This window comes from Dipodomys merriami, unplaced genomic scaffold, assembly GCF_024711535.1.
Source record: "Dipodomys merriami isolate MVZ:Mamm:240054 unplaced genomic scaffold, mDipMer1.0.p SCAF_10, whole genome shotgun sequence".
NCBI classification, from domain to species: Eukaryota; Metazoa; Chordata; class Mammalia; order Rodentia; family Heteromyidae; genus Dipodomys; species Dipodomys merriami.
Genome location: NW_027202271.1, coordinates 7,140,529 through 7,165,463, shown reverse-complemented (window position 1 = coordinate 7,165,463; position 24,935 = coordinate 7,140,529). Strand labels below are relative to the sequence as shown.

General features: G+C 41.9%; 2 protein-coding genes across 5 annotated transcripts in view; one reads left to right on the top strand and one right to left on the bottom strand.

Annotated features, from left to right (window-relative positions):
• The window catches only part of Pdzrn4 (PDZ domain containing ring finger 4), a 400,873-nt gene that overhangs the window by 363,041 nt on the left and 12,897 nt on the right, over window positions 1-24,935 (bottom strand). For 2 of the 4 annotated variants that reach the window (XM_070034743.1, XM_070034771.1), the window contains exons 3-4: window positions 16,151-16,301; window positions 3,798-3,891 (exon numbers count right to left, since the gene is read on the bottom strand). In XM_070034743.1, the coding sequence (XP_069890844.1) occupies window positions 3,798-3,812 (15 nt within the window). In that variant the 5' untranslated portion in view covers window positions 3,813-3,891; window positions 16,151-16,301. Of the gene's footprint in view, window positions 1-3,797; window positions 3,892-12,357; window positions 12,404-16,150; window positions 16,302-24,935 lie in introns of those variants that run through there. The other 2 variants (XM_070034757.1, XM_070034751.1) reach the window with 2 other exon arrangements.
• LOC138837611 (golgin subfamily A member 2-like) lies at window positions 12,482-23,165 on the top strand. Its single transcript, XM_070036548.1, is given in 8 exon segments — window positions 12,482-12,491; window positions 17,405-17,542; window positions 17,545-17,796; window positions 17,799-18,380; window positions 18,587-18,629; window positions 18,781-19,079; window positions 20,569-20,864; window positions 20,970-23,165. Coding segments are annotated over 8 exon segments (3,816 nt in total).

Here is a 24,935-nt window from a genome sequence, read left to right as displayed (position 1 = left end):
GGCTAATGCTCTACTACTTGAGCCACACCTTTACTTTTGGCTTTTGGGTAGTTATTTAGAAATAAGAATTCCATGGACATTTCTGCCTGGGCTGGCTTTGAACTGACCCTCAGATCTCAGCCTCTTGAGTAGGTAGAATTACGGGTGTGAGCCATAACATCTGGCTCCGTTGACTTCTAAAATGTCATAGTCTTGTGTTATCCTGTCTTCCTGATGCCTATTTTCAGTTTTCTTTTCACATGCTTCATCTTTGCCTTGACCTTTAAATAGCCACCTCTCCCTCCCCCTCTCTCTTTTCGCTCTCTTTTCTATGTTTTTTGTCTAGGTATTGCTGCCCAGTGAAGGGCTTTGAATATTGTCCACAGAATGATGAATACTAAGTTTAGATTTTTACCCCAGACAACCCTCTTGGACTACAGGCTTGACTATCTAATTTCCCTCTTCACATAGCCACATGGAAACCCATCAACATCTTAGACCAGGCAAAGCAGAATACTCATCCCAAACATGTTACTGTTCTAGTCCTGACTGTCTCCAAAACATGGCATCTTTACCTAGATAACTGCCTAAACCTCAAACTGAAGACTTACCCTTGCCATCTCAGATTGGGCCTTTTCTCTATTTCCAAGTGTCTCCTTCTTGGCCTAGACAGTAACAGCAGCTGGGGGCAGAGCAGCTGCCTTCTCCGCATGAGCTATTTCAGGCTTCCACTCACCTGCTTTCCTGGCCTCCCTCTGGAAGCCTAAAGTTATCTTGACCCTTCTAACTGAACATATTACCTACCTACTTAACATACTTTAATGGTTTATGAGTGAATTTTAAAGAAAACTTGAAACCCTTAACCTATAGACTTAGTTGCCTCCTTCCTTCCTCTACTTTGATTCTTATTATTTTTGCTTTCACTAAATTCTTTCTGTGCCTGTTTCCCTTTTGTACCAGTTCTGGAGCTTGAACTCAAGGCCTGGGCACTGACCCTGAGTTTTTTTGCCACAGATCAACTTCCAGGTTTTTAGTGATTTATTGGAGATAAGGGTTTCATGGACTTTCCTGCCTGGTTTGGCTTTGAACAAAAATCCTCAGATCTCATCCTCCTGAGTAGCTAGGATTATAGGCACTGGTCGTACATCAGTACTCAGCACATGCCACATCTTAACTCATGATGCAGTTTAATGTATCACAGGTGTCAGAACTCCCTCTGTTACTTTATGATTATTTTATGTATTTTTTGTTTGTTTCTCTCTTTCAGGTTCATGAAGAAAACACACAAGTTATAAACCCAAAGCTTGACATCTCTTTCTTACGCCAAATTCTAAAAGTTCTGACAGAATAGATCCTTAATTCATTCCACTTGGATGAGATAGTCTTTGAAAGCATGTACTTAAAGACAAATTGTGCAAATGTGGCTGCAGGAAGAGCAACTATTATGGATGAGTAGAGTGAGGAGAAGAGGGTGCAATTAAAAGGTTCATTATAAACAATGTAGACATTACAGAATGTTTTTGTGACCCAAGCAAAATTACTATGTGCCTCATGTCTTTTTCTGTTGGCAAATCTGTCTGGCATATTATGTCTGACACCAAACCTCTCCAGCTCTGTGCCTACAATCCCTCGTCTGAGACTGACAATGTTTACTGAATGGGTCCCAGGAGGCTTCATTGTAAAAGCTTCTCTTCAGGGTGTCTATGTTAAGAAATGATGAAACTTTTAAGAAATGGTTTCTAACTTGGGCACTGGTGGCACATGCCTATATTCCTAGCTACACAGGAGGCTGTGATCTAAGGATTATGGTTCAAAGCCAGCCTGGGTAGAAAAGTCTGTGAGACTATCTTCAATTAACCACCAAAAATGTCGGAAATGGAGCTCTGGCTCAAGTGGTAGAGCACTCGTTTTAAGCAGAACAGCTCAGGGACAACACCTAGGTCTTGAGTTCAAGCCCCAGACTGGCGTGCATGCCAGAAAAACAGAAGTGGCACTGTGGCTCAAGTGGTAGTGTGCTAGCCTTGAGCTGAAGAGCTGAGGGACAGCACCCAGGCCAAGAGTTCAAGCCCTATGACCGACAAAAAAAATTATAAAGGAAATATAATAAATAGATGATCAAAACTTTGAAGGGGTGACAATGATCAAGATGCATTGTACTTCTAAACTGACAGATTGAAATGAAACTTCTTGTCCAACTACTTAAAGATAGTTTTAACAAAAGAAAGAAAAACATTTAAAGTGCATAAAATCAGCACAATCAACTAAGAATCTATTTACTTGGTTTTATTTGTTCTCCATCAGTAAAATTTATTTTTGTCATTAAGTTTGTCAACACTAAGTATAAAACAACGCTGAAGATGAGTTTTTCTACTGATAGGACAAAGCCAGCCATTTGTATTTTTGTGAAAAAAGTACCAAAATAAAATACATAAACATTAATGAAAATCATGAAAAAAGGAAAAGGACAAAGCAAGGGAGCCACAAGAATACCCATTTATGTTCAAGGAACCCAAATCAGGTTCTCCAGTTTAAATCTACATTTTCTACATGAAAATGTGGAGATCTCTTGACTACTCTAAGCCTTTCATTTGAGAAATTAAATTGAAAGTTTTCGTGAGAACAAAAAAAAATCTTTAGAAACCTGCAGTTACATGTTTCATAGTCAATACAAATTAGACTAATGAAAAACAAAACAATCCAGGTATTAGTGGCTTATTTCTGAAATCCCAGCTATCCAGGAGATCTGAGTATTGAAGTCTGAAGTCAGCCTGGGCAGAAAAAGTCTGGGAGACTCTTATCTCCAATTGATCAGCAAAAAGCTAGCAGTGGAGGTGTGACTCAGTGGTAGAGCACCTGTCTTCAGGAAAAAAAGCCAAGTGAGAGTGTGAGGCCCTGAGCTCAAGCTCCAATACTGACAACGCATGATGAAAACTTTAAGTTGAAATCCTCAGAAGAGTTGGACTCTGAGAGTCAAACTATGACCTGGGTTTCTTTGAGGAGCAATTCCCAGGAAGCCTTTTCCTATCTGAATGGAAGGAGGGATGGTGGCTCTGTGCAATTTATATTCTTGTATTTTATTCATTCAAAAGGAATTCAGACTTATTTTTTGAGAAAGATGGTGATGACTTCTTCAGTTACAGATCATCTAACTGTTTCTATTTTAAACCTATTATCTTCAGGATTTTAGAAAGATGGGTTAGAGATATGCCTTTTACCTTTCTAGGAACAGGTAGAGCAATATATTTGCCAGTACAAACAGAAATATATGGATATAGAAAAGATAGTCTCTTTGGGCACTGGTGGCTCATGCCTGTAATCCTAGCTACTCAGGAAGCTGAAATCTCAGGATCTCTGTTCAAAGCCAGCCCAGGCAGAAAAGTCTGGCACTCTTATCTCCGATTAACCACCAGAAAACCAGAAGTGGAGCTGTGGCTTAAAGTGGTAGAGCAGTAGACTTGAGCAAAAAATCTCAGCAGCAGCAGGCCCTGAGTTCAAGCTCTATGACCAAAAATAACAACCAAAAAAAGGAGAAGAAAAAAAAAAGAAAACATGGTTCCTAGAAGGAACACAGTGTTCACAATTTTAGAAGCTGATCTATTTTCTATGAGGAAAAAGTTCTTAGAAGATATAAACATATGCATACACACATATATGTGGATGCACATATGTCTACCTGTATATGTACACATGTATATATCTGTGTGTATATGTATATATCTGTATATGTATGCATGTATATATCTGTGTGTATATGTATATGGATATCTGTATGTATAGCATATATATGTTTTATAATATATGCACAAAGAAAATGTCACCTTATTCTCTATCATCTTTCCACTTCTTTCCTTTCTTCTCTTTCTCTCCAAACTCTCAGTTCTTCCTTGGATTGAGTCAAAGTCTTCATTTTTCCTGGAAATCAATTTTTAAATGATATTTTTATTATATTTAAGTAGCTGTACAAAGGAGTTACAATTCGACAAAGTAAGAAATCAATTCAGATTTCACAGCTCAGTAGCAGATCTGAGCTAAGAGAAATCTTGGCTGAAACTTTAATGTGAGTCTAGTTAAGAAATTCGATACTAAGAAAAAAATTCTCTGGGACATGGTAATGGTTGTATCTAGCAAAACCACACTGGATTGCAGAAGCGAGGTGAGCTGGGATAGGTCTACACATTTCCTCTCAGAGGATCATTGTGTTACTTGTAAATATTTCTGATCTTTTTTTTTTTTGCAAGTCCTGGGGCTTGAACTCAGGGCCTGGGTGCTGTCTCTGAGTGCCTTCTGAGCCACAGCTCCACTTCTGGCTTTTTCAGTAGTTTATTGGGAGTCTCATGGACTTTCCTATTCCAGGTGGCTGTGAATTGGGATCCTTAGATCTCCTGAGTCACGAGGATTAAAGGTGTGAGCCACTGTTGCCAGATACATTTCTCCTTTAATGCTGCAGCTGTCTGGCAACCATTAAGTTAACTTCTTTCTTCTAAAACATTTGGCCCAGTAGGCAGGCTCTGATGACAAAAATAAGCAGAATGGAAGCAGAGAATTTTGTCCTTTCTATTAGTCTAGTAACTAGACAATAGTATGCTATTGAACAGTCAGTCTACTATCTTAATTGAGCTAAGTAGTTTTGAAATCTGACCCTAACTGTTGGAGTATTTATTAATTTGAAAACTAAATGGAGACTTAAGTTGAATTAAGAATTGAGCAGCAAAGTTTTTATCCCACTCATATACATCTACAACTTTTTTCTAATAAAGAATAAAGAATGACATGATAATATTATTGTAATTTTTTCTTGAAATGTATACCTCAAGACAGTAATTATTAGCATTCCGAACAGTCCTTGAAAGTAGTTTGATTCTGTGTTTTTCCTCCTTAGTTCTCAATGAAGCTACATTTCCTCCAGACTTGAATAACATTCTGCCTAGTTATGTAGGTGCTTGTCAAGCCCAGCGCCAGTGGCTCACATCTATAATCCTAGCTACTCAGGAGGCTGAGATCTGAAGATCGTGGTTCCAAGCCAGCCCACATAGGAAAGTCCAGGAGGCTTTTATCTCCAATTTACAGCCAACAATGACACAAGTGGAGCTGTGGCTCAGTGGTAGAACACTAGACTTGAGCAAAAGAAGCTCAAGGACAGCACCTAGGCCCTGAGTTCAAGCCCCAGGATGTGCAAAGATAAAAAAATAAAAAGGCTGGTTGTATTTGTAGATATTTTCTGAATGCAATACCTCTAAAACCTGCCTAGCAATAAAATCAGGCCTACTACATAGGGAATTGCCTCCTCCTGTAGATGTAGACAAGGGTATTATAAATAATCAACAACAGATAAGAGATGACAATGGCAGCTAATGAGCAGAAGGAATTAATCCTCTTTGTACTTGTGTGGTTGGATGAGACAAGGTAGCTGGGCTTTGAGTGTGTTTCAGTGCAATCTAGCAAGCATGTTGATTTCTCTACCTACCCTCCTTCTCAGTAAGGCTATTGGGAACAGAGGACTTCAAGAGTGAGGATATTCTCAGGAGAGGATCACAATGGCTCAATAGCTACCTGGATATGACCATATAAAATGATGCTTATCAAAATGAACTCCAAGAAATGCAACCAAAAGGTTTTTTTCATCTACTGTTTGCAGTTATTTCTTTTCTCTTTCTTTTTTTTCCTGTGGTTTATTCTCTGTTGTCACTGTTGTATCTAAGTTTATCTGATTTGGGGAAGAGAAGAGGAATCAGAAATGGTGGGACAAAGGGTGAACCAATTTAGTAGTAATACTCACTAGACATTATGTTGGAAATGAACTTTACAACTTGGGGAGAGAAGAGTTGGGAGGGGGAAAAGAGGGAGATGAGGGAGGGGAGGACACTGTTCAAAACAATGTGCTCATAACCTGACTTGTATAACTGTAATCCCTCTGTACATCACCTTTACAATAAAATTTAAATTAAAAAAAAAGAGTGAGGATATGGCCTGAAGCCAGTGGCTCCTAGCCAGTCAGGAGGCTGAGATGTGAGGATGGCCATTTGAAGTCAGCCCAGGCAGAAAAGTCTGTTAGGTCCTTATCGCCAATTAATCAACAAAAAGCTGGAAGAAAGTGGAGCTGTGGTTCCAGTGGAGTTGTGCTTCAAGTGGTAGAGTGCTAGTAGCCCTGAGTGAAAATGCTAAAGGACAGCACCCACGCTCTGAGTTCACACTCTGGACTTGCATGTGCACACGCATGCATGCGTATCCCTCCACACCCCGCCCTCCCAGGACTGAAGATAAGCCAGTGGGAAATGGCATGCTGGAAACTTACTTTTATTTCCATATTCCCCATTGCTCTGGTTCAGCTCAGGAACCAAGAGAAGAATAGGATCTCCTCCTTTTCTTAGATTGGTAAACTTCCTAAAACTCAACAGAGGTTGACTTGTAGAAGCCAAACAAAACAGTGTGTTTTTTTTGTTTTTTTTTTTTTTTTGCAGGTAATACCACCCAGGGACAAAGTTACAAGGTACAATAATCTAATACAGAGATACTATCAATTTATAAATGTAGCACAAAGATGAATGAAAAACTGGGGTATTTTTAGAGCACATGATATAAACAATGATACAATAGGCCTTCTGACTAGCAGGTATAGACAGAACTGGCCACTATTTCTTCTACTCAAAGCTAGACTAGGCATATGCCTGTGGCGGTCCTTTACCTACAAAGAATGGCTGGCTGCCATGATCTGAAGATCTAGTTTGCCTCCAACAGGGACTAGCAAGTGTCACTGGCAAGTCAGTTACTTCATCTCTCTTTCCTCACCTGTGCAATGGCAGCAGTGCCTTTCTCGAGCGTGTCATGTGATGGTTCATGATTAAATGAGATCATGTTTATGAAAGCCTTTTACAAAACAGCCATCCATCCATATGGAAGTTGTTATTCTTAAAGAGGACTGCACTGGGGCCCAGTGACTCAGGCCTGTAATACTAGCTTCTCACTAGGCTCTGAGGAGTGTAGTTTGAAGCCAGCCCAGGCAGAAAAGTCTGCAAGACACTTATCCCCAATTAACCAGCAAAAAGCCAGAAATGGAGGTGTGGCTCAAGTGGTAGAGTACCAGTCTTGAGCAAAAAAAGCTAAACAAGAGTGCAAGGCCCTGTGTTCAAACCCTAGTACCAGCACAGAAGAAGAGGAGGAGGAGGAATATTTGATACCTATAATATTTAGATTAAGTAACACTGTAAAAGCCAACTATTGCTTTGGATTATAACATTAAAATCATAAATTGCTTTGAATCATAGCCCTATTAACATTACAAAGGAAAAAGTATAAGCAGAAGAGAAGAAATTTAGTTTTGAGAAAAAAAAATCCTTTACAGTACTAGGAGATCTGTGGAAAGCTGTATTTTCCTACCTAAAATATTGTCTGACCTCCTTACCGATGAACTGATTGAGGTCAAGGATGACTTCTGGCATCGAGTGTCAGGAATTCTAAGAACATAGTGTTCATTAATTCACAAAACCCTAGGGCTAGTTCATGACGCAAACATCACAGTACCTCTTGGGTAAGAAACCAGAACCCATAGCTGACCTTGATGGTAATGCTAAGACTCAGACCCAAGTATCAGGAAGAACAGTGATATACATATATATATATAGTACTATATTATATTAAGGTATATTATTATATATAATAAAATATATAAGAATATATTGCATATAATATAAATATTAAATATTAATAGACAGTCATCCTGAGTCTCCTGTGTTGATTTATTTCTCCTGCTGGTCCCAAATAATTTTTTTAATTAAAAAGTTTTATTGTCTTTATTCTAGTTAGGAGCTGGTGGCTCATGCCTATAATCCTAGATACTCAGGAGGCTAAGGTCTGAGTATCACCTGCTTCAAGGCCAGCCTGAGTCAAAAAGTTATGGGACTCTTATTTCTAAGTAACCACCCAAATCCAGAAGTGGAGCTCAAGTAAGGCTAGCCTTGAACAAAAGAAGGTCATGGGCAGTGCTCAGGCTCTGAGTTCAAGCCCCAGGACTGGCACATGCACCAAATTATCTTTAAGTAGTTGTAAAAAAAGGAGTTGCCATTTAACAAAGCAATTTATAAATATGCACATTTAATAACCATTTGACTTTCTCAGAATTTCATGGTTCAGGAGCCAAGTAACATGAAGAAATGTAGAGATTTATCTCTGGGCAAGATAAGGCTATTAATATTGTAACTATGGGAACAACAGTTCATAAAAAATATTGTGAGGACACAGCCTTCTCCATGAGTGAAACCTTCTATGTTCACACCCTTTCTAGGTGTGGTGTGTCTTCTCATGTTTCTTACAAAATCAAAATACTAAATATAAATAATGCTTTCAAGGTGTATGCCACAGATCTCACACTAAGACTGAAGCATGGTTTCCATTTTTCAAAAGTCACATTTCTGTAGTAGTCCTTATAAAACACATACTCATTTAATCACTGTCTTCAGATGTATCATATTCATCAACTGCTTTGCTAAATGGTAACTCCTTTATACAACTACTTTATAAATTCTAAAAATAAGTAATACCTTAACCCTCCGTGGGAATTTTTCAAAAGACATAATTTATCATTCTGTGTATGTATTCTTTCCTTTATAGGAATGGTTCAAACCTGAAAATTGGAATCTAAAGTTTCTTTATCTCCATTGAGAACGAGAATTTGTGTGTGTCCGTGCGTGTTTGTGTGTGTGCATGCACATGCATGTGCCAGTCCTGGAGCTTGAGCTCAGAGTCTGGGCACTGTCCTTGAACTTTTTTTGTTCAAGGCTAGCACTCTACCACTTGAACCACAGCTTCACTTTCTGATTTTTGCTGCTAAATTGGAAATAAGAGTCTTTGTGGACTTTATTGCTCAGGCTGGCTTCAAACCAAAGAGCAGTCCTCTGATCTCAGCCTCCTGAGTAGCAGGAATTACAGGCATGAGGAACGAATGTATGGCTGCAATGAGAATTTCTGATATAGAGTCCTAAACCTAAAAGGTCTTTATCACAGGGAATAGAGGACAAGTCCATGAGGGGATATTTTTGTATTTTCCAAGTTCTGAATTGCTCTACAAATTAATTCCCTATCTATTATCATGCCAATCAGGCTGCAGGCAGAAGTGTCTCTTATACATAGGAGACACAAAATTCCCTGGGCCCAATTACAATCTATTTGGGTCATCTTGGAATGTAACTTGACATGACAAAGTATAGTTGATTATTATGGGTTGTGATGAAATTGGATAGGGCTAAATTTATAAGTGCTGAAACTTGATGGAGATATTGAGATCTTTAGCTTTTGATGGGTGAGTAAAAAATGGAAAGTCAAGAAAAGGAAAAAAATTTCAACAGTGTGAAAGAGGGGGATTGGAGAAGATATGGGCTGATTTTCCAGTATCATAACAGAAGGCAGATTCAGGTAATCAGATCTGAAAGAAAAATCATTTTGAGGTGTTGAGTAAGAGCAGAGAGCAAAGGACTTTGAAGTTTTGTGACACAAATGGAACCAGAATAATGACTTTTTTGCAATAAACTTTTTTCTTAAGGATTTTTAGCATATATGTAAAATTTATATGCTAGATGTGAGATGGTAATTGGAATAGAAAGAAACTGAGCCTCTGGGATTTCATAATCAGATTGTTCTTTCTTAATTTCCAGATAATAGTTAGAACAAGGAATTAACTGTCTATAGAGGAATGTACCTGTCTATAGAGGAAAGGTAATCAAACTCAAAGAAATATAATGGTTTTCTCTGACTATCACAAATAGGTTTGTTTTGTGTTAGTACTAGGGCTTGAACTCAGGGCCTGCTGCTTTCACTTGGCTTTATTTTGCTCAAGGCTGGTTCTCTACCACTTGAGCCACAGCTTCACTTTTGACTTTTTGGTGGCTAATTGGTGATAAGAGTCTCATGGACATTTTTGCCTAGGCTGGTTTTGAACTCCAATCTTCAGATCTTAGCCCATTAGTTGCTAGTATTACAGATGTCAGGTATACATACAGTGCTTGACTTGAAATGACAGCCTAGTGGAAGCACTAACAATGTTTCTAAAGCTTATAAAATAGACAGGTGTACACTCAATGTCACCTCCAGGCCTGACTAGGTCCTACTGCCAAACTTAACCACAGTCTTATTTTACCACTCTTTCTTAATGACTACCTAGGAAGTACTTGATATTTATAGTGTTTTATATGTATGACTTCATGCAGTGGTTAACTTGGTTTTACAGTTGAGATCAGAAGAAAGTGAGAATAAGAAATATGACACTTGATACTTATTCTAGCCTTTGAAGAATTTAATACATTTTTTGGGGGTCCGGTCGTGGGGCCTGAACTCTGGGCCTGGGCACTGTCCCTCAGCTCTTCAGCTCAAGGCTAGCGCTCTACCACTTGAGCTACAGCGCCACTTCCAGCTTTTTTCTTTTTGCTTATGTGGTGCTGAGGAATCAAACTCAGGGCCTCAGGCATGCAAGGCAAGTGCTCTACCTCTGAGCCACCTTCCCAGCCCCTTAATACATTTTTTAAAAAAGATTCTGATGAGATGGATGTCAGTGACTCACACCTGTAATCCTAGCTATTCTAGAAGCTGAGATCTGAGGGTTGAACTGTGAAGCCAGTCCGGGCAGGGAAGTTTGTAAACTCATCTCCAATTAACCACTAAAAAGCTGGAAATGGAGCTGTGGCTCACATGATAGAGTGCTAGCCTTGAGCAGAAAAAGCTAAGGGACAGTACCCCTGCACTGAGTTCAAGCACAAGTACTGGCAAAAATAAATAAATAAAACAAAACAAGGACTCTGATGGATGAGCTAAAAGAAATATGGAGATATGATAAAATATGGAGTTGAATGATAAAGTCATTCTTGTTGCTGGGTGATGGCAGATCCAGGTAGGATGCATTAAAAGGAGGAGGGTGAAAATTTTGAAGGGATAACACAGCTCAAGATGCATTGTGTGGGGTTGGAGGCATGGCTCAGTTGGTAGAGTACAAGCCAATAAGCTTGAGAGTCAGGTACTGAGTTTGAGTCCCCATCTTGGAACTTAAAAGAAAAACAAAAGATGCTTTGTATACATAAACTGTAAAAACATTCCATATGTATCTTACAAAATTAAGAAAAGAGGATAAAAGTATTTTTCAAGTTCTATTTCATTTTCAGCCTTTTCTGTTCTTTCTAGAATAGTGTCATGGTCTTTATTCCTTACATCTTTTCTACCATGAGCAGGTAGAAGGAAGAGAGCACGGACCTGCTTCCTGTTTGGCCTTATGCTTAGGGAGATAGGGCTGAGCTACTGCTCATGGGGTATAACATTTGGCATGAATATGTGTTGTTTGCACACCGATTCTGTTTTCCAGGCAAAAAGCCCAGTTTCATTTACATTTTTTTGTTTATTATTTCTCAAGCATTCTACAAGGCTCTTCAGCTGGCAGCTTTTAGAATACAATTGCATTGGACTTATGAGTCCTTAAAGGGGAAGATGTCATTTTAAGACAACAAACCAAAGTCTAGCAGGAAACAGAATGTTTGATGCTGAGCCTTTTGTACTGACTCATTCACTCGGTCACCGGCACATTTGTTGTGGAAGGAAGAACTGCCCTCACTGGGGAAAGGACCCTTTCTGAGGTTCACATTTGCACAAACTGTCTTGTCTTGGAATAATAAAAATAAAGGGAAAAGATAAAAGACTGGGTAGAGGAGCCATCAGAACTATTTGTCACTTATTTACCTGGTTCAACTCAGTATTTTTGCAGTATTTGGGGGGTAGTTATTTTGGCTTAAGTGATTTACATCAAACTAATATGCTCCCTATAATAATGTACAGGACGTGTATGGGTATAGGTGTGAGAGAGAGAGACAGAAATAGAGGGCAAGGAGGGAAAAGGAGAGGTAAGAAGAGAGACACAGAAATAGATAGAGTGAGAGAGAAGGTGAAGAGTGAGAGCCAAAGAGGGAGAGAAAACGAGGGAGAAAGCGACAAAAGCAAAGAAAGAAAGAACATCAGATTTTCTCTTTTCATGCATATAGAGTACCTAACTAAGAGGCAAACTGAATGATGTGAATCTTAAAGATCCTATTTACACAAAGATGGCTAATCTACCACCAATTACCAGCAAGGAGGCACTTTTTTTTCCTCATGGTTCACTTTCATTTTATATTTTAAAAATTGTTTCTATATTTATGCCACAGTAAAAGACACTACTGTGGATGTCAACATGTTTATTTTTATTGTTAGGTTTATTGTTAAGTTTATTTTATTGTACAGAGAGGTTACAATTCCACAAGTCAGGTTATGAGTACAATGCCTGTTGATTGACATTTCCTCTTCTATCCCTGCCCTCAAGCTACATGGTTCAATTTTTTATATATGTTGAATATAATGACTGCATTTACTCACTTTCCCTTTAGGCCATAGGGTGTGGCAATCACTGAGCATTTTGACCAGAAAAATAAAGGCTTCTATTAAAGACAGGCTTCCTGGAAAGCATTGTTCTGTCTGCAGCAGATCTGTGAATGGAAAGATGGCTGCAGGTAAGGCAGGCAGGGGCATAACTACTCAGAAATCTCATCTTTCAACATGGAGCATGATTTTTAGTTCATGACTCTTTCTTTCTCCTTCCTTCCTTCTTCCCTTACTTTCTTTCTTCTTTCTTCTCCCTCCCTCCCTCCCTTCTTTCCTTCCTTCCTTCCTTCCTTCCTTCCTTCCTTCCTTCCTCCCTCCCTCCCTCCTTCCCTCCCTTCCTTCCTTCCTTCCTTTCTCATTCATTCTTGTGCCAGTTCTAGGGCTTGAACTGGGGACCTGGGTGTTGTTCCTGAGAGTCTTTGCTCAAGGCTACCACTCTAACACTTGAGCCACAGCTCTACTTTCAGCTTTTTTGGTAGTTAATTGGAGATAAGAGTCTCAGGGAATTTTTAACGGGGGCTGGCTTCCAACAGGAATCTTCAGATCTCAGCCTCCTGGGTAGCTAGGATTATAGGCGTGAGCCCCGGGCTCCCGGCTTCCTGATCTTAGCTCTTTCTTTTCCTTATTACCCATTAAGTCTGAAATGGTAAGACAATATCCTTCTGAGTGCCTTTAGCGGAGCCTTGTAAAAATTTGTTGGTCCTCGGGTGTGATCATGTGCCAGTACCAAGCTGTTTTTATAAATACAGCTTTAAAATAGAGGTTGAAGTTTGGTATTGGTATTCCTCCAGCACTCATTTTCCTGCTAAGGATTGTTTTTGCTGTGCAGGGTCTTTTATTATTCCATATGAATTTTGAGATTGCTTCTATTTCACTCAAGTATGTTGTTGGGATTTTGCATTGATTTGTAGATAGCCTTTAGTAGTATTGCCATTGTCTCAATGTTAATCCTCCCAATCCAGGAGCATGGGAAGTTTTTTCACTTCCTTAATTTTGCTTTAATTTCTTTTCCGAATTTTTAAAATTTCATCATCAAGGTCCTTGACCTCTTTGGTTAATTCCTAGGTTGGTCTTTTGAGGCTATTACAAAAGGAGTTGCTTTTCTGACTTCAGCCTCACTCTTCTCATTGTTGGCATACAGAAAAGGTACTGATTTTGTGGGTTAGTTTTTTTTTTTTGGGGGGGGGTCTGGTCGTGGGGCCTGAACTCTGGGCCTGGGTGCTGTCCCTCAGCTCTTCAGCTCAAGGCTAGAACTCTACCACTTGAGCCACAGTGTCACTTCCAGCTCTTTTCTTTTTGCTTATGTGGTGCTGAGGAATCAAACCCAGGACTTCATGCATGCAAGGCAAGCACTCTACCACTGAGCCATCTTCCCAGCCCTGTGGATTAGTTTTATACCCTGCTATTTTGCCAAAGTTTTGAATCCGCTCAAGTAACTTGGGAGAGGAGTCTATGGACAATACAGGATGATGGTATCGGAAAAGAGGAAGAGGTTTACTTCTTCTTTCCTATTTGGATCCCCTTTATGTTTGTCTCTTGCCTTTTTTTTTCTTTTTTCTTTCTTCTTCTTCTTTTTTTTTTTTTTTTTTTTTGTTGGTAGTGGGTTCTGAAGTCTGGGCCTGGGTGCTGTCTCTCAGCTCTTCAGTGCAAGGCTAGTGCTTTACCACTTGAGCCACAGAGCCACTTCATTTCCAGTTTTTTCTGCTTATGTAGTGCTGAGGAATGGAACCCAGGGCCTCACGCATGCAAGGTGAGCACTCTACCACTGAGCCACATTCCCAGCCCTGTCTCTTGCCTTACTGATCTGGCTAGGAATTCCAAATGATCCCACAGACCTATGGCCACCTAACCTTTCATAAGGGAGCCAAAATGATCAGATGGAAAAAAAGACTGCCTCTTCAACAAATGGTGCTGGAAGAATTGGCTATACATGTGTAAAAAACTGAAGTCACATCCTTATATATCACCTTGAAACAGAATCAACTCCAAATAGATCAAAGACCTCGAGGTAAGAGCAGATACCCTGAAAATATTACAGGAAGGGTTAGAGGCTATGTTAGGGCTCCTTGACACAGATCCATTAACACAACAAATCAAAAAAAGATTGGATAAAGGGTATCAGATTAAACTACAGAGCTTCTGCATGGCAAAGGACATGGCTAGCAAAATCAACAGCCCACAGATTGGGAGAAGATATTCACTATACAACAGACTAGGACCATATATCAAAAATATTGCTTACAACCCCCTAATAACAAATTCTGGAAGAAACAACCACCCAATTAATAAGTGGGCTAAAGAATTACAAAGAGACTTCTCTGGAGGGGAAATAAGAATAGCCAATAGACACATGAAGAAATTTTCAAAATTTTGAGCCATAAAAGAAGTGCAAATTAAAACTACATAGAGATTCTACCTTACCCCAGATAGAATGGCCATTATCAAGAAAATAAATAACAGATGCTGGAGGGGAAGTAGCCAAAAGGGAACACTACTACACTGCTGGTGGAAATGTAAGTTTGTTCAACCACTTTGGAAAGCAGTATGGAGATTCCTCAAAAGACTACCCATAGAGCTCCCCTATGATCCAGCAATACCACTCCTGGGTATTTACCCAAATGACCACAAATAAGGCCACACTAACAACTATGTTCACTGCAGCATTATTTAACATAGCTATCTTTTATCTAAGGTCAAGAATATTTTACTTTTTATTGTTTAATTTTATCATAGTACTAGTAAGAAAAATCTCAAATGCTCTTTTCCATATTAAATTTTTAACTCATAAGTATTTCATTTCTTTTTTTCTGTTTCTAGTGTGGTATTTCTTGTTTATGATACTCATTAATATGTTTTCTCACATTTACTATATGCTTGTATACTCCAAATTAAAGCCCATTATAAATCTGATGAAGAAAATAATTTAGTTAGTTGTATTTTTAATTGCCTTTGTTATTATTTACTATGAAAATTTCATCGATAGATCACAGAAAAAAGGTCAAATAATTTGTAAAAACATTTGGATTGTATATTAAAGAATCTATTTCAAAGGGAGAAAATCTACATCATACTCCAAAATATTGGCTCATTCTTCTTCTCTTTATTTAAAGTTTATTTTTTAAGCTTGTGTTATTCTCATTAGTCATCTTTTGAGTGAGGTACATTCACGTTCAGGCTGGAAACAGATCAAATCAACTGAGTTCCAGGCTGGAAAGAGAATGAGCATGTGCCTTTTAAGAAATGGACTTGTGGCCAGGTGCTGGTGGCTCATGCCTGTAATCCAAGTTACTCAGGAGGATGAGATCTGAGGATTGTGGTTCAAAGCCAGCCTGGGCAGAAAAGTCTATGAGACTCATCTCTAATGAACCACCAGAAAACCAGAAGTGGTGCAGTGGCTCAAGTGGTAGAGCACTAGCAAGCATGAGCCATGAGCTGAAGAGCCCAGGGACAGTACCTAGGCCAAGTTCAAGACCCACTATTGACGAAAAAGAAAACAAACAAAAAACAAAAACTAGACTTGTGTATTTGACATACATTGAAGACTTTTCACAAAGTTAAACATGGATGCTTAGTAGAAAGTCTCTCTGTGAAACAAACACATCAAATGTCCACCTATCAATAGGCAGGTTCCATCTAGTCTCAGAGGAGAAATTAAAATATCCTGAGTAACTGAAGCTGGATATGCTTGATATACTCCAAGGGGATGTTGTCCAAAAGCTCAACTGCTTCTACAGGGTGTGCCCACCTCAAGAGACAGATCATTGCCAACCCATCACAAGGACATTACCTCCTCCTCTTCTTTGGAATCCCAGATTATAAATGCAGCATTAATATGTAGCTATGACAGGCTAACGCAGTACGGTGTTCCAATTCTTGGGGCAAATGTGAAACATAGGCGACAATCTTGAAAAGCAGTACACATCCACTTCCTCACGCTCCTAGATACATGACAAAAGGGTGAATGAGGGAAAAACAGTAATGGAGTAATTCCTGACAGGGGCTGAGGCAAGTATGGGGCCCAGGTCCCCCTTTACTCAGAGAGTCACTGGCTCTAATGCAAACACTGGCCCTCCTGTCACTCTGAGCAACCACAGCTCCATGTGCACATATAGCTTTCAGGTAGAACCTGGGGACTTGTGCCAGGTCAACCCCTTTGACATCCCATGAGAAATGTCAGGCAGTAGACAAAGTCTGGTCATTTCCAGTGTTAATCTAGAAATTTCCACCAGGAGGAACAATGGGCAGAGCGTCTATTCTTTATATATTTGCCTTCAAGAACAATTGGGAGAATTCCAGGCTATATGGAAATTTCTAGAAATATTATGAGTTCCACAATTCAAATAGTCTAAAGAATTCTCAAGGAGTTTAGGGGATTCAACACTAAGATCAGAAATAAGTGATGGTGGGTTCAAATGTCCTAAACTTACTGTTTACTAAACTTAACAGTGACGTTTATAAAATGCAGATTCCTGAACCATGTTTCCTGGTTTACATTCCATAGCTCTGAAGGTGGGAGTAAGAATCTGAGTTTTTAATGACCATTCCAAAATGATCTTAATGCAAGTGGGTAATTTAACACAAAAAAACCAAAAGCAAACAAAACACTGCTTTAAAGGACAAGTGCTGCATAATTCCAGAGCATATGAATTTAACATGAGGGCCTGAATTCCCATATCAACACCAAACAGACACATACCCTAGACTGAGGGTATGGTAACATGAGCAATTAGACTAATGTGTTCTGATGAACATCTATATCCAAGATGACATCCCCGGGTTATTATTATAATTTTTCCCATTGCCGTGAATTTAAACTCAGGTCACTGCATTTGGTAAGCAAGTAAGCAATACTTAAACTACTTTGCCAGCACTTTCTCTTACTTGCTACCTGGATTGGGTGAGGGAAACATGATCCTCTTACTTTGTTTTCCACTTCAGGTAGGATGACAATCTCTTGCCCCTGGCACCAAGGTATTTCCTTGAAATGGTCTTTCACAGATTTTTGAACTTGAGAGATCCACAAATCACAAACCTTCCTAAGCAAGCTCCCAAAAGGCTACAAGAAAAAGAAGCAGAGAAGCAGAGAAGCAGAAGAAGGAGAAGAAGAAGGAGAAGAAGAAGAAGGAGGAGGAGGAGGAGGAGGAGGAGGAGGAGGAGGAGGAGGAGGAGGAGGAGGAGAAGAAGAAGAAGAAGAGGAAGAAGAGGAAGAAGAGGAGGAAGAGGAGGAGGAGGAGGAGGAGGAGGAGGAGGAGGAAGAGGAGGAGGAGGAGGAGGAGGAGGAAGAAGAAGAAGAAGAAGAAGAAGAAGAAGAAGAAGAAGAAGAAGAAGAAGAAGAAGAAGAGGAGGAGGAGGAGGAGGAGGAGGAGGAGGAGGAGGAGGAGGAGGAGGAGGAGGAGGAGGAGGAGGAGGAGGAGGAGGAGGAGGAGAAGAGGAGGAGAAGGAGGAGGAGAAGGAGGAGGAGGAGGAGGAGGAGGAGGAGGAGGAGGAGGAGGAGGAAGAAGAAGAAGAAGAAGAAGAAGAAGAAGAAGAAGAAGAAGAAGAGGAAGAAGAGGAAGAAGAGGAAGAAGAGGAAGAGGAGGAGGAGGAGGAGGAGGAGGAGGAGGAGGAGGAGGAAGAAGAAGAAGAAGAAGAAGAAGAAGAAGAAGAAGAAGAAGAAGAAGAGGAAGAAGAGGAAGAAGAGAAAGAGGAGGAGGAGGAGGAGGAGGAGGAGGAGGAGGAAGAGGAGGAGGAGGAGGAGGAGGAGGAGGAAGAAGAAGAAGAAGAAGAAGAAGAAGAAGAAGAAGAAGAAGAAGAAGAAGAAGAAGAAGAAGAAGAGGAGGAGGAGGAAGAAGACGAAGAGGAGGAGGAGGAGGAGGAGGAGGAGGAGGAGGAGGAGGAGGAGGAGGAGGAGGAGGAGGAGGAGGAGGAGGAGGAAGAAGAAGAAGAAGAAGAAGAAGAAGAAGAAGAAGAAGAAGAAGAAGAAGAAGAAGAAGAAGAAGAAGAAGAAGAAGAAGAAGAAAGCAGCAGCAGATCACCACGTCTAATTGTTGCATGAGACAAGAACTCACATGTATGTCCAGGTTACTCTTGAACCACAATCTTCAGACCTCAGCTTCCCAAGTACCTGGGACTACAGATACAAGCCAGTGCAATCAACAAACTCAGGAATATCAGAAGTGTGGCAAATTCCTATTTAATTGGTTGATTACTACCTGGTACTAAACTGTACTTGCTCATTAACCAGGACTCACAAGACTTTTAAGCACTTTGCATTGGAGTTTGGTCAGGTAAGACTACCTTGGAAACAAAGACAGTAAGGAAGGGAGGAAATTTCCCTTCTTTTGGTTCACACTGAGTTTAGTTGAGAAATCCCAGTGACAAAGATCTAAATAGAGTATTTGCATGTCCATTAATAATTCTCTGTCTGTCTCCCCTAAGGAGAATTATCAAGCCACCACCCTGTGTTCCAGGTGGCCATACTGAGAACCAAGAGAAGATACATTCCTACCTGATCAGGTTATTAGAGCAAGAATGGGCTGAACTTAAGGAAGCGGATGCTCAAGAGATACAGAATATATTTTCACATGAAAAGTTACACGACATCAATCAGGTTACCTCTGGTGAGAACCTGGGCTGGGATAAACATGGAGAATTCAAGCTGATTAACAGTAACTTGCAGTTGATCAAAGAAGAAAGACTAGAGAAGAAGAGAGAAGAAGAAAAGCTGAGAGGACCTGGTGAGCCATGAGTAAAGAGGGGATGCTGGTTAGTGAGGAGGAGGGAGTGGACAGATTCACAGTCACGAGGAATGCTGAGAAATGAGAAAAATGAAAAGCCTGCTTAATCGCATAAGATAAAAGCAGATTAGAAATGGTCTCTAGTTCAAGTAATTATAAATTCATTTGACAAGCATAGGAGAGTTTATTCCTATCATCAAAATACCCACAAACAGTGAAAGGAAACCAGGATTAAGCTCTTTTGTATGGGATATATTTACTGGGTGTTTCCTGCAATTTCTCCTATACACTCAAACCTACAAGAGAAATATGCATTTTTGTATCAGCAACTTCTGCTACTTCATTTTTACATTAGGATTAAGGGAAACCGATGGAATAGCTAGCCCTTCACAATATGGCAGCCAAGAGAGAGCCAGATGCTGTTATTAAACATTACAAATGCGGTGAGTACACTGGTCTCCTAGGAAAAGACATTTAACAGAGCTGAGATAGCTGGGATCGTGTAGGGAAGGAGAGTAGTGGCGTCCTCACTGGGTATCAGAAAGCCTTGACAAGTTCAAGGCAGTTCTGCTTCACTCCAGAGACAAACCCCAAGGAAAGGCTAGAGTAGAACCTGGCAGCAGGAAAGAAGAGGAAGAGCAGCAGCTGGCAAGCAGGGGAGCAGGAATGGATCATGAGGACAGAAGGTAGACAGCCTACCAGGATAAGAAACCTCAGGACAAACATGAAAAGAACTGTGAAAATGGGACTGGCTGGAAGAAAGGATGGGGTTAGGTGGAGGGATTTCTAAACTGTGAAAAAATGGAAACAGCTGTGAGGGAACAAAAGGGAAAGCATGCAGTTCTGCGGTAGCAGATTGCTCATCTATTGGACCTAGAACCAGGGTTGACTGGTTATGGTGATGTGCAACACAGGATGTTCTAGGACAGCAACCTGGCAAAACCTACTTAGGTTCTTCAAGTAGCCACAGTTGTATGACAGAGGTAAGGAGAGTTGACTTGTAAAACTGTGCACCTATCCAGCAAAAACAGGTCCCCAACCAAACTGGATCCAGTAGCATGGGGGGATGGGCTGCAGATGCTGCTCTCATGGTGACTCCACCCATTCTGCCTGAATCACAGGATTCTGGCCACACCCCTTACTTCATGTTTCTCTGACCAATGGGATACAAGAATTGAGGACACGCCCATATTCCATGCTGCCTAGTAGCACTGGGATCCCCTCTATTGGCTCACACCACTAAAGGAGTTGAAGGAGGTAGAGGTGGTGAGTGGTGAGTGAGCAAATTGAGCTGATTTTGAAGAAATAGTTGGAGGTAGAGTTACTGGTGATAGAACAGAATTGATCTTAGACAGCCTGGGAATGTGGCCCCCCCACCTTCGCCGACCCAGTGCTGGGATGTCTGAGAAAAAAAGAGAAAAAAAAGTAGCTGCAGGAAGGAAACTTCTGCAACAATACCAGCAGAGGAATGGTCCTGCTAGACCTGCAGAATCCAAGAAGAGGAAAATGAAAGAGGGAGGTAACCCCAAGACAAACACCGCTGGGGACTGTCCTTTACTCAATGGTGCGGCCCAAGACCACGCAGACCCTGAGCCTCCCCCTCCCCTGGGCACTGTCACAGCTGCCAGGGTCCAGAGCATCACAGGTCCCAATAACACCAAGGACCTGGAGAGACACAATCAACACCTGGTGCTTGCCCTGGACTCCAGCACAATACAAAAGCAGCAGCTCTGCATTGAGATCCAAGAGCTGCAGGATCAACAGGGGAAAGACAAGGAGAAGATGGCCTGTGTGCAAGAAGCCCTGAAAGCAGAGCTGGAGCAGCACAAGCTGTAGATACAGATGCTGATTAGAGAAAAATCAGAATTACAATCTGCCCTGGCCCACAAGCAGCAAGAGGCCAATGAAAGAGCACTGGAGCAGGAGGGTCTTACCAGCTGCCTGCAGGCTGCACAGCAGCGAGTAACAGAACTCGAAACAACATTGTCTGTAGTCAACACCACGCAGACTGAAACTGAGCACACCAACATAGAGCTCATGAAAGCCCTGAATCGCGTGAAGCTGCAGCTCCAGGAAAAGAACAGAAGTATTGAAGACCTGGAGGATGAAAACACCGAGCTGCAGGAGAGGCTGGAAGTGCTCCTGACACAGAAGGCCAACATGAAAATGGAAATCCAGAAGTTCCAAGAGGGACTAGTGGAGCGGGCAGAGTTGGAAAGCGAACTCAACAAGATGAAGGAGTTGGTGGCAAGAATAAAAGAGGAGAGAGACACCTTTGCGGAGGACCTGAGGCTGGAGAGATCCACGGGGAAGGAGAAAGTGCAGCAGCTGCTAGAGCAGGTGAGCCAGCTGAGAGAGGAGAAAGAGCAAGGGGTGAGGCAGGTGCTGGAGCTGGAGAGCAAGCTGGTGGAGCTGAGAGAGCAGCTGTCAGAGCTGCAGCCCCCACAGCCACCTGCAGGGCCAGCTCAGGCTGAGCAGCAGCTGCAGGCCCACACCCTGCAGTTGCAGAAGGAGCTCAAGACCCTGGAGGAGCAACTTCACCTCCAGGTGGAGGAGAACCAGAGCCTTAGTCTCCAGAACCTGGAGCAGCAGCAGCGGCTGTGCATACTGGAAAAGAAGGCTGAGGAATGGGCACAGCATGCCGAGGACCGGCGCAAGATCATGGAGACAATGGAGAAGGAGCAGGAGACCTTGAAACGCACGCTGGTGCACAACCGCCAGCTGAAAGAAGAGCTGGCCCAGCTGCAGGATGCCTTGCAGAGGCTGAGCGCTGAGAAGGGGGAGCTCGCCAGCATCCTGCACACAGAGCAGCAGGAGAAGACAACCCTGCAGGCGAAGCTGGAGGAGCTGGAGGAGGAATTCAAAGAAGGAAAAGACGTGGCTGAGTTCAAGCGCCAAGCAGCTGAGGATCTGCAGGAGCTGCATGACAAGTACCTGGCCCAGGTGCAGGAGCTGAGCGCCTCCTGCAAACAGCACGAGGCCACCAGCCAGCAGCTGATGTCAGAGAAGGAGGCCCTGCAGCAGCACCTGCTGAAGCAGAGCCATCTGATGGACCAGCTGAAGCAGGAGCAGGTGCAGAGCAAGTTGCTGGCACAGATGGAAAGGGAGAAGTTACAGGACACCCTGAAGTGTCTGAAATCAACAAGACAGGAGAATGTGCAGCTGCGGGCCCAGCTGAGCACCCTGGCTTTCCCCAGGGAAGATGAAGGCCTGAGTCAAGAAGACGACAAGGGTGAGGAGACGACTCCCCATGATGTGACTGTCCCAGAGGACGTAGACAACCCGCAGAGCATGTGGGATTTTTACATGGACGCACTGTCCATCGCAGAAGGCAGGAAGGCGAGGATGAGCCAGCAGCTGCAGGAGCAGCAGGCCCGCTGCGGGTGCCTGAGTCAGCTGGCAGCCCAGTGCCAGAGAAAGCTGGAGAGCCAGGCCACCTTCCCCCAGTGCTGCATCCACAGGCTGTTCGGCAAGAGGAAGCAGGACACACAGGCGCCCAAGAAGCAGCTGCACATCTGCTTCCCTGAAGACCTGGCTGGCAAGGGGCACCCCCAGAGTCACGTGGATGACCTCCACCATCGCTGCAGCCAGCTGACCCAACACCTGACCACCATGGAAGAGACCATCGTGCTGTACAAGGAACAGCTAGAAGTCCTGGAGAAGCTGTGTCAGGAGAAAGAACAGTGTGTGAGCCAGCTTTCCCAGAAGAAGAGGAGGAAGAGGAAGGAGCTGAAGGAGCTGCTGCTGCGCCTTACAGGGGAGAGCACAGAGTGCCAGGACAGGATGCTGGCAGCCGCCCAGGCCCCTGCTGCCGAGGCCCCCTCAGACCTCTCAGTCCCCCTGAAGACGGAGGTCAGGGAGGAGCAGCAAGGCTGTGAAGATGTGCATCTTCAAGAAAACTTGAAGCCTGTCCTTGAAGAGGCTGGGGCGCCTGGGCCCCTGGAGAACCCCACTGCAGAGCCTCCTGTGCCGCTGCTGCCTCCCATCCAGCCCCAGCAAGAGCCCACAGACGGGGGAGAAGAGTCCTGCCTCCCTTTCTTCTATAAGCCACAAGCAGATGATGTATTTGAAATCATCACCATCTAAAGACTGGGACTACTATCCTCCAAATTGTACCTTTGGACATGAGAGTTTCATTGCAATATGATGATGAGAGAAAAGGGGTGAGTGTAGGTCAGACAGAGCAGAGGCCGCTAGAAATTGGTCCACACTTGTGGGACATGTAAGAGTCCACTGGTTACCAGAGGAGAGGCCCAGGTGAGGCTTATTACAAGGAGTAATTTCTTTATGAAAGAACATGGGAAGCGATAACATAATTTAATGATATTATTTCATGACTTACTTCTATATCAGTAAACTCACCACAGTATTTCCTGAAATAATCTTATGCTAATTAACTTATGGAGTATTCATAACTCATTCTCTCAAATGAGTTATTTCAGTATTTAATGCTACATATTGGTACACTCATGAATTCTTCACAATTATTTGTGCTCTCTACCATTAACAGTGAAATTTCTTATTTGCATTCCAATATACAACAATGGGTACACTGAAGTAATAAAAGGCCAGTAAAAAACTGAAAAATTAAATTTGACAGTTTGGAAACAAATTAGTAAAATCATTGCAGGTGTACTCTAATTGAAAAACATCCACTGAAGAAATTCAGAAGTGTGATACAAAATAAAATACAGTTATGGGAACATCTACAGTGAGAATATCAGGCATCTCAAATTTTCACTTATGAATTGTTCATGTATGTGTTAATTGATATATGTGGCATATTGTTCATTGAATAAAAATATTAAAACTCATTTATTCTCATTCTTTCTTCACACACTGCTTGACTGTATTAGAGAATTAAAAATTTCCGGGCACTGGTGGCTCATGCCTGTTATCCTAGCTACTCTGGCAGCTGAGATCTGAGGATCACTTCTGGAAGGCAGCCTGTGGAGAAAAGTCTCCATGAGACTCTTATCTCCAATTAACCACTCAAAGCCTGGAAGTGAAGTTGGGGGTCAGAGTGGTAGAATGCTAACCTTGAGCCAAAGGGGCTCAGGGATGGAATTTAGGCCCTGAGTCCAAGACTCACAAACAACAAAAAATAAACAAATAAAAATTAAGTAGGGTAGCTGGTTTCTGGGGACTCACACCAGTAATACAAGCTATTCGGGAGGCTGAGATCTGAGGATCGCAGTTTGAAGCCATACAACAGGGCAGAAAAAGTCCAAGAGATACTTATTTTCAATTAACCACCCAAAGAGCTAGAAGCCAAGCTGTGGCTCAAGAGGTAGAGCTGTAGATCTGAGCAGAAAAGCTCAGGGAGAACACCCAAGAACTGAGTTCAATCCTTAGGACAGGCACCAAATAAATGTGTTTGTGACAAAATTTCTGGTTTGGACAGCACTGGTGTACTTTGTGGTTCATGACACAAAACTAGTGACTGTGAAAGGAAGAAGAAGAATTCAAGTTTCCCATGATGAAAACCTCCTCGCCTCTAGTCCTTACACTGGAGAAGAGTCCTATCCAAGTGGGGTGGGAAGGGACAGTAGGGGAAAAACAAAAGAGGGTTAACAATGCACGCTAGGAAAGGCATTACCCTACTCTTGTAACTGTAACCCCTCTGTACAGTATCTTTACAATCAAAGAAAAGGAAGAAGAAGGAAAAGCCAAGTTCTCATTGAAAAAAATTTTTTTCTGAATAGACTGGTTACTTCAGTAACTGCCATAATTACTCTCCTCTGAATAAGCGAGGCTCCCTTCCCACCAGGAAGAGAAGTCCATTCTCTCTTTCTTTGAACCTGGGTTGGCTTTGTAACCACCAGAAAAAAGTGATGGAAACAATGCTGTTGAGTG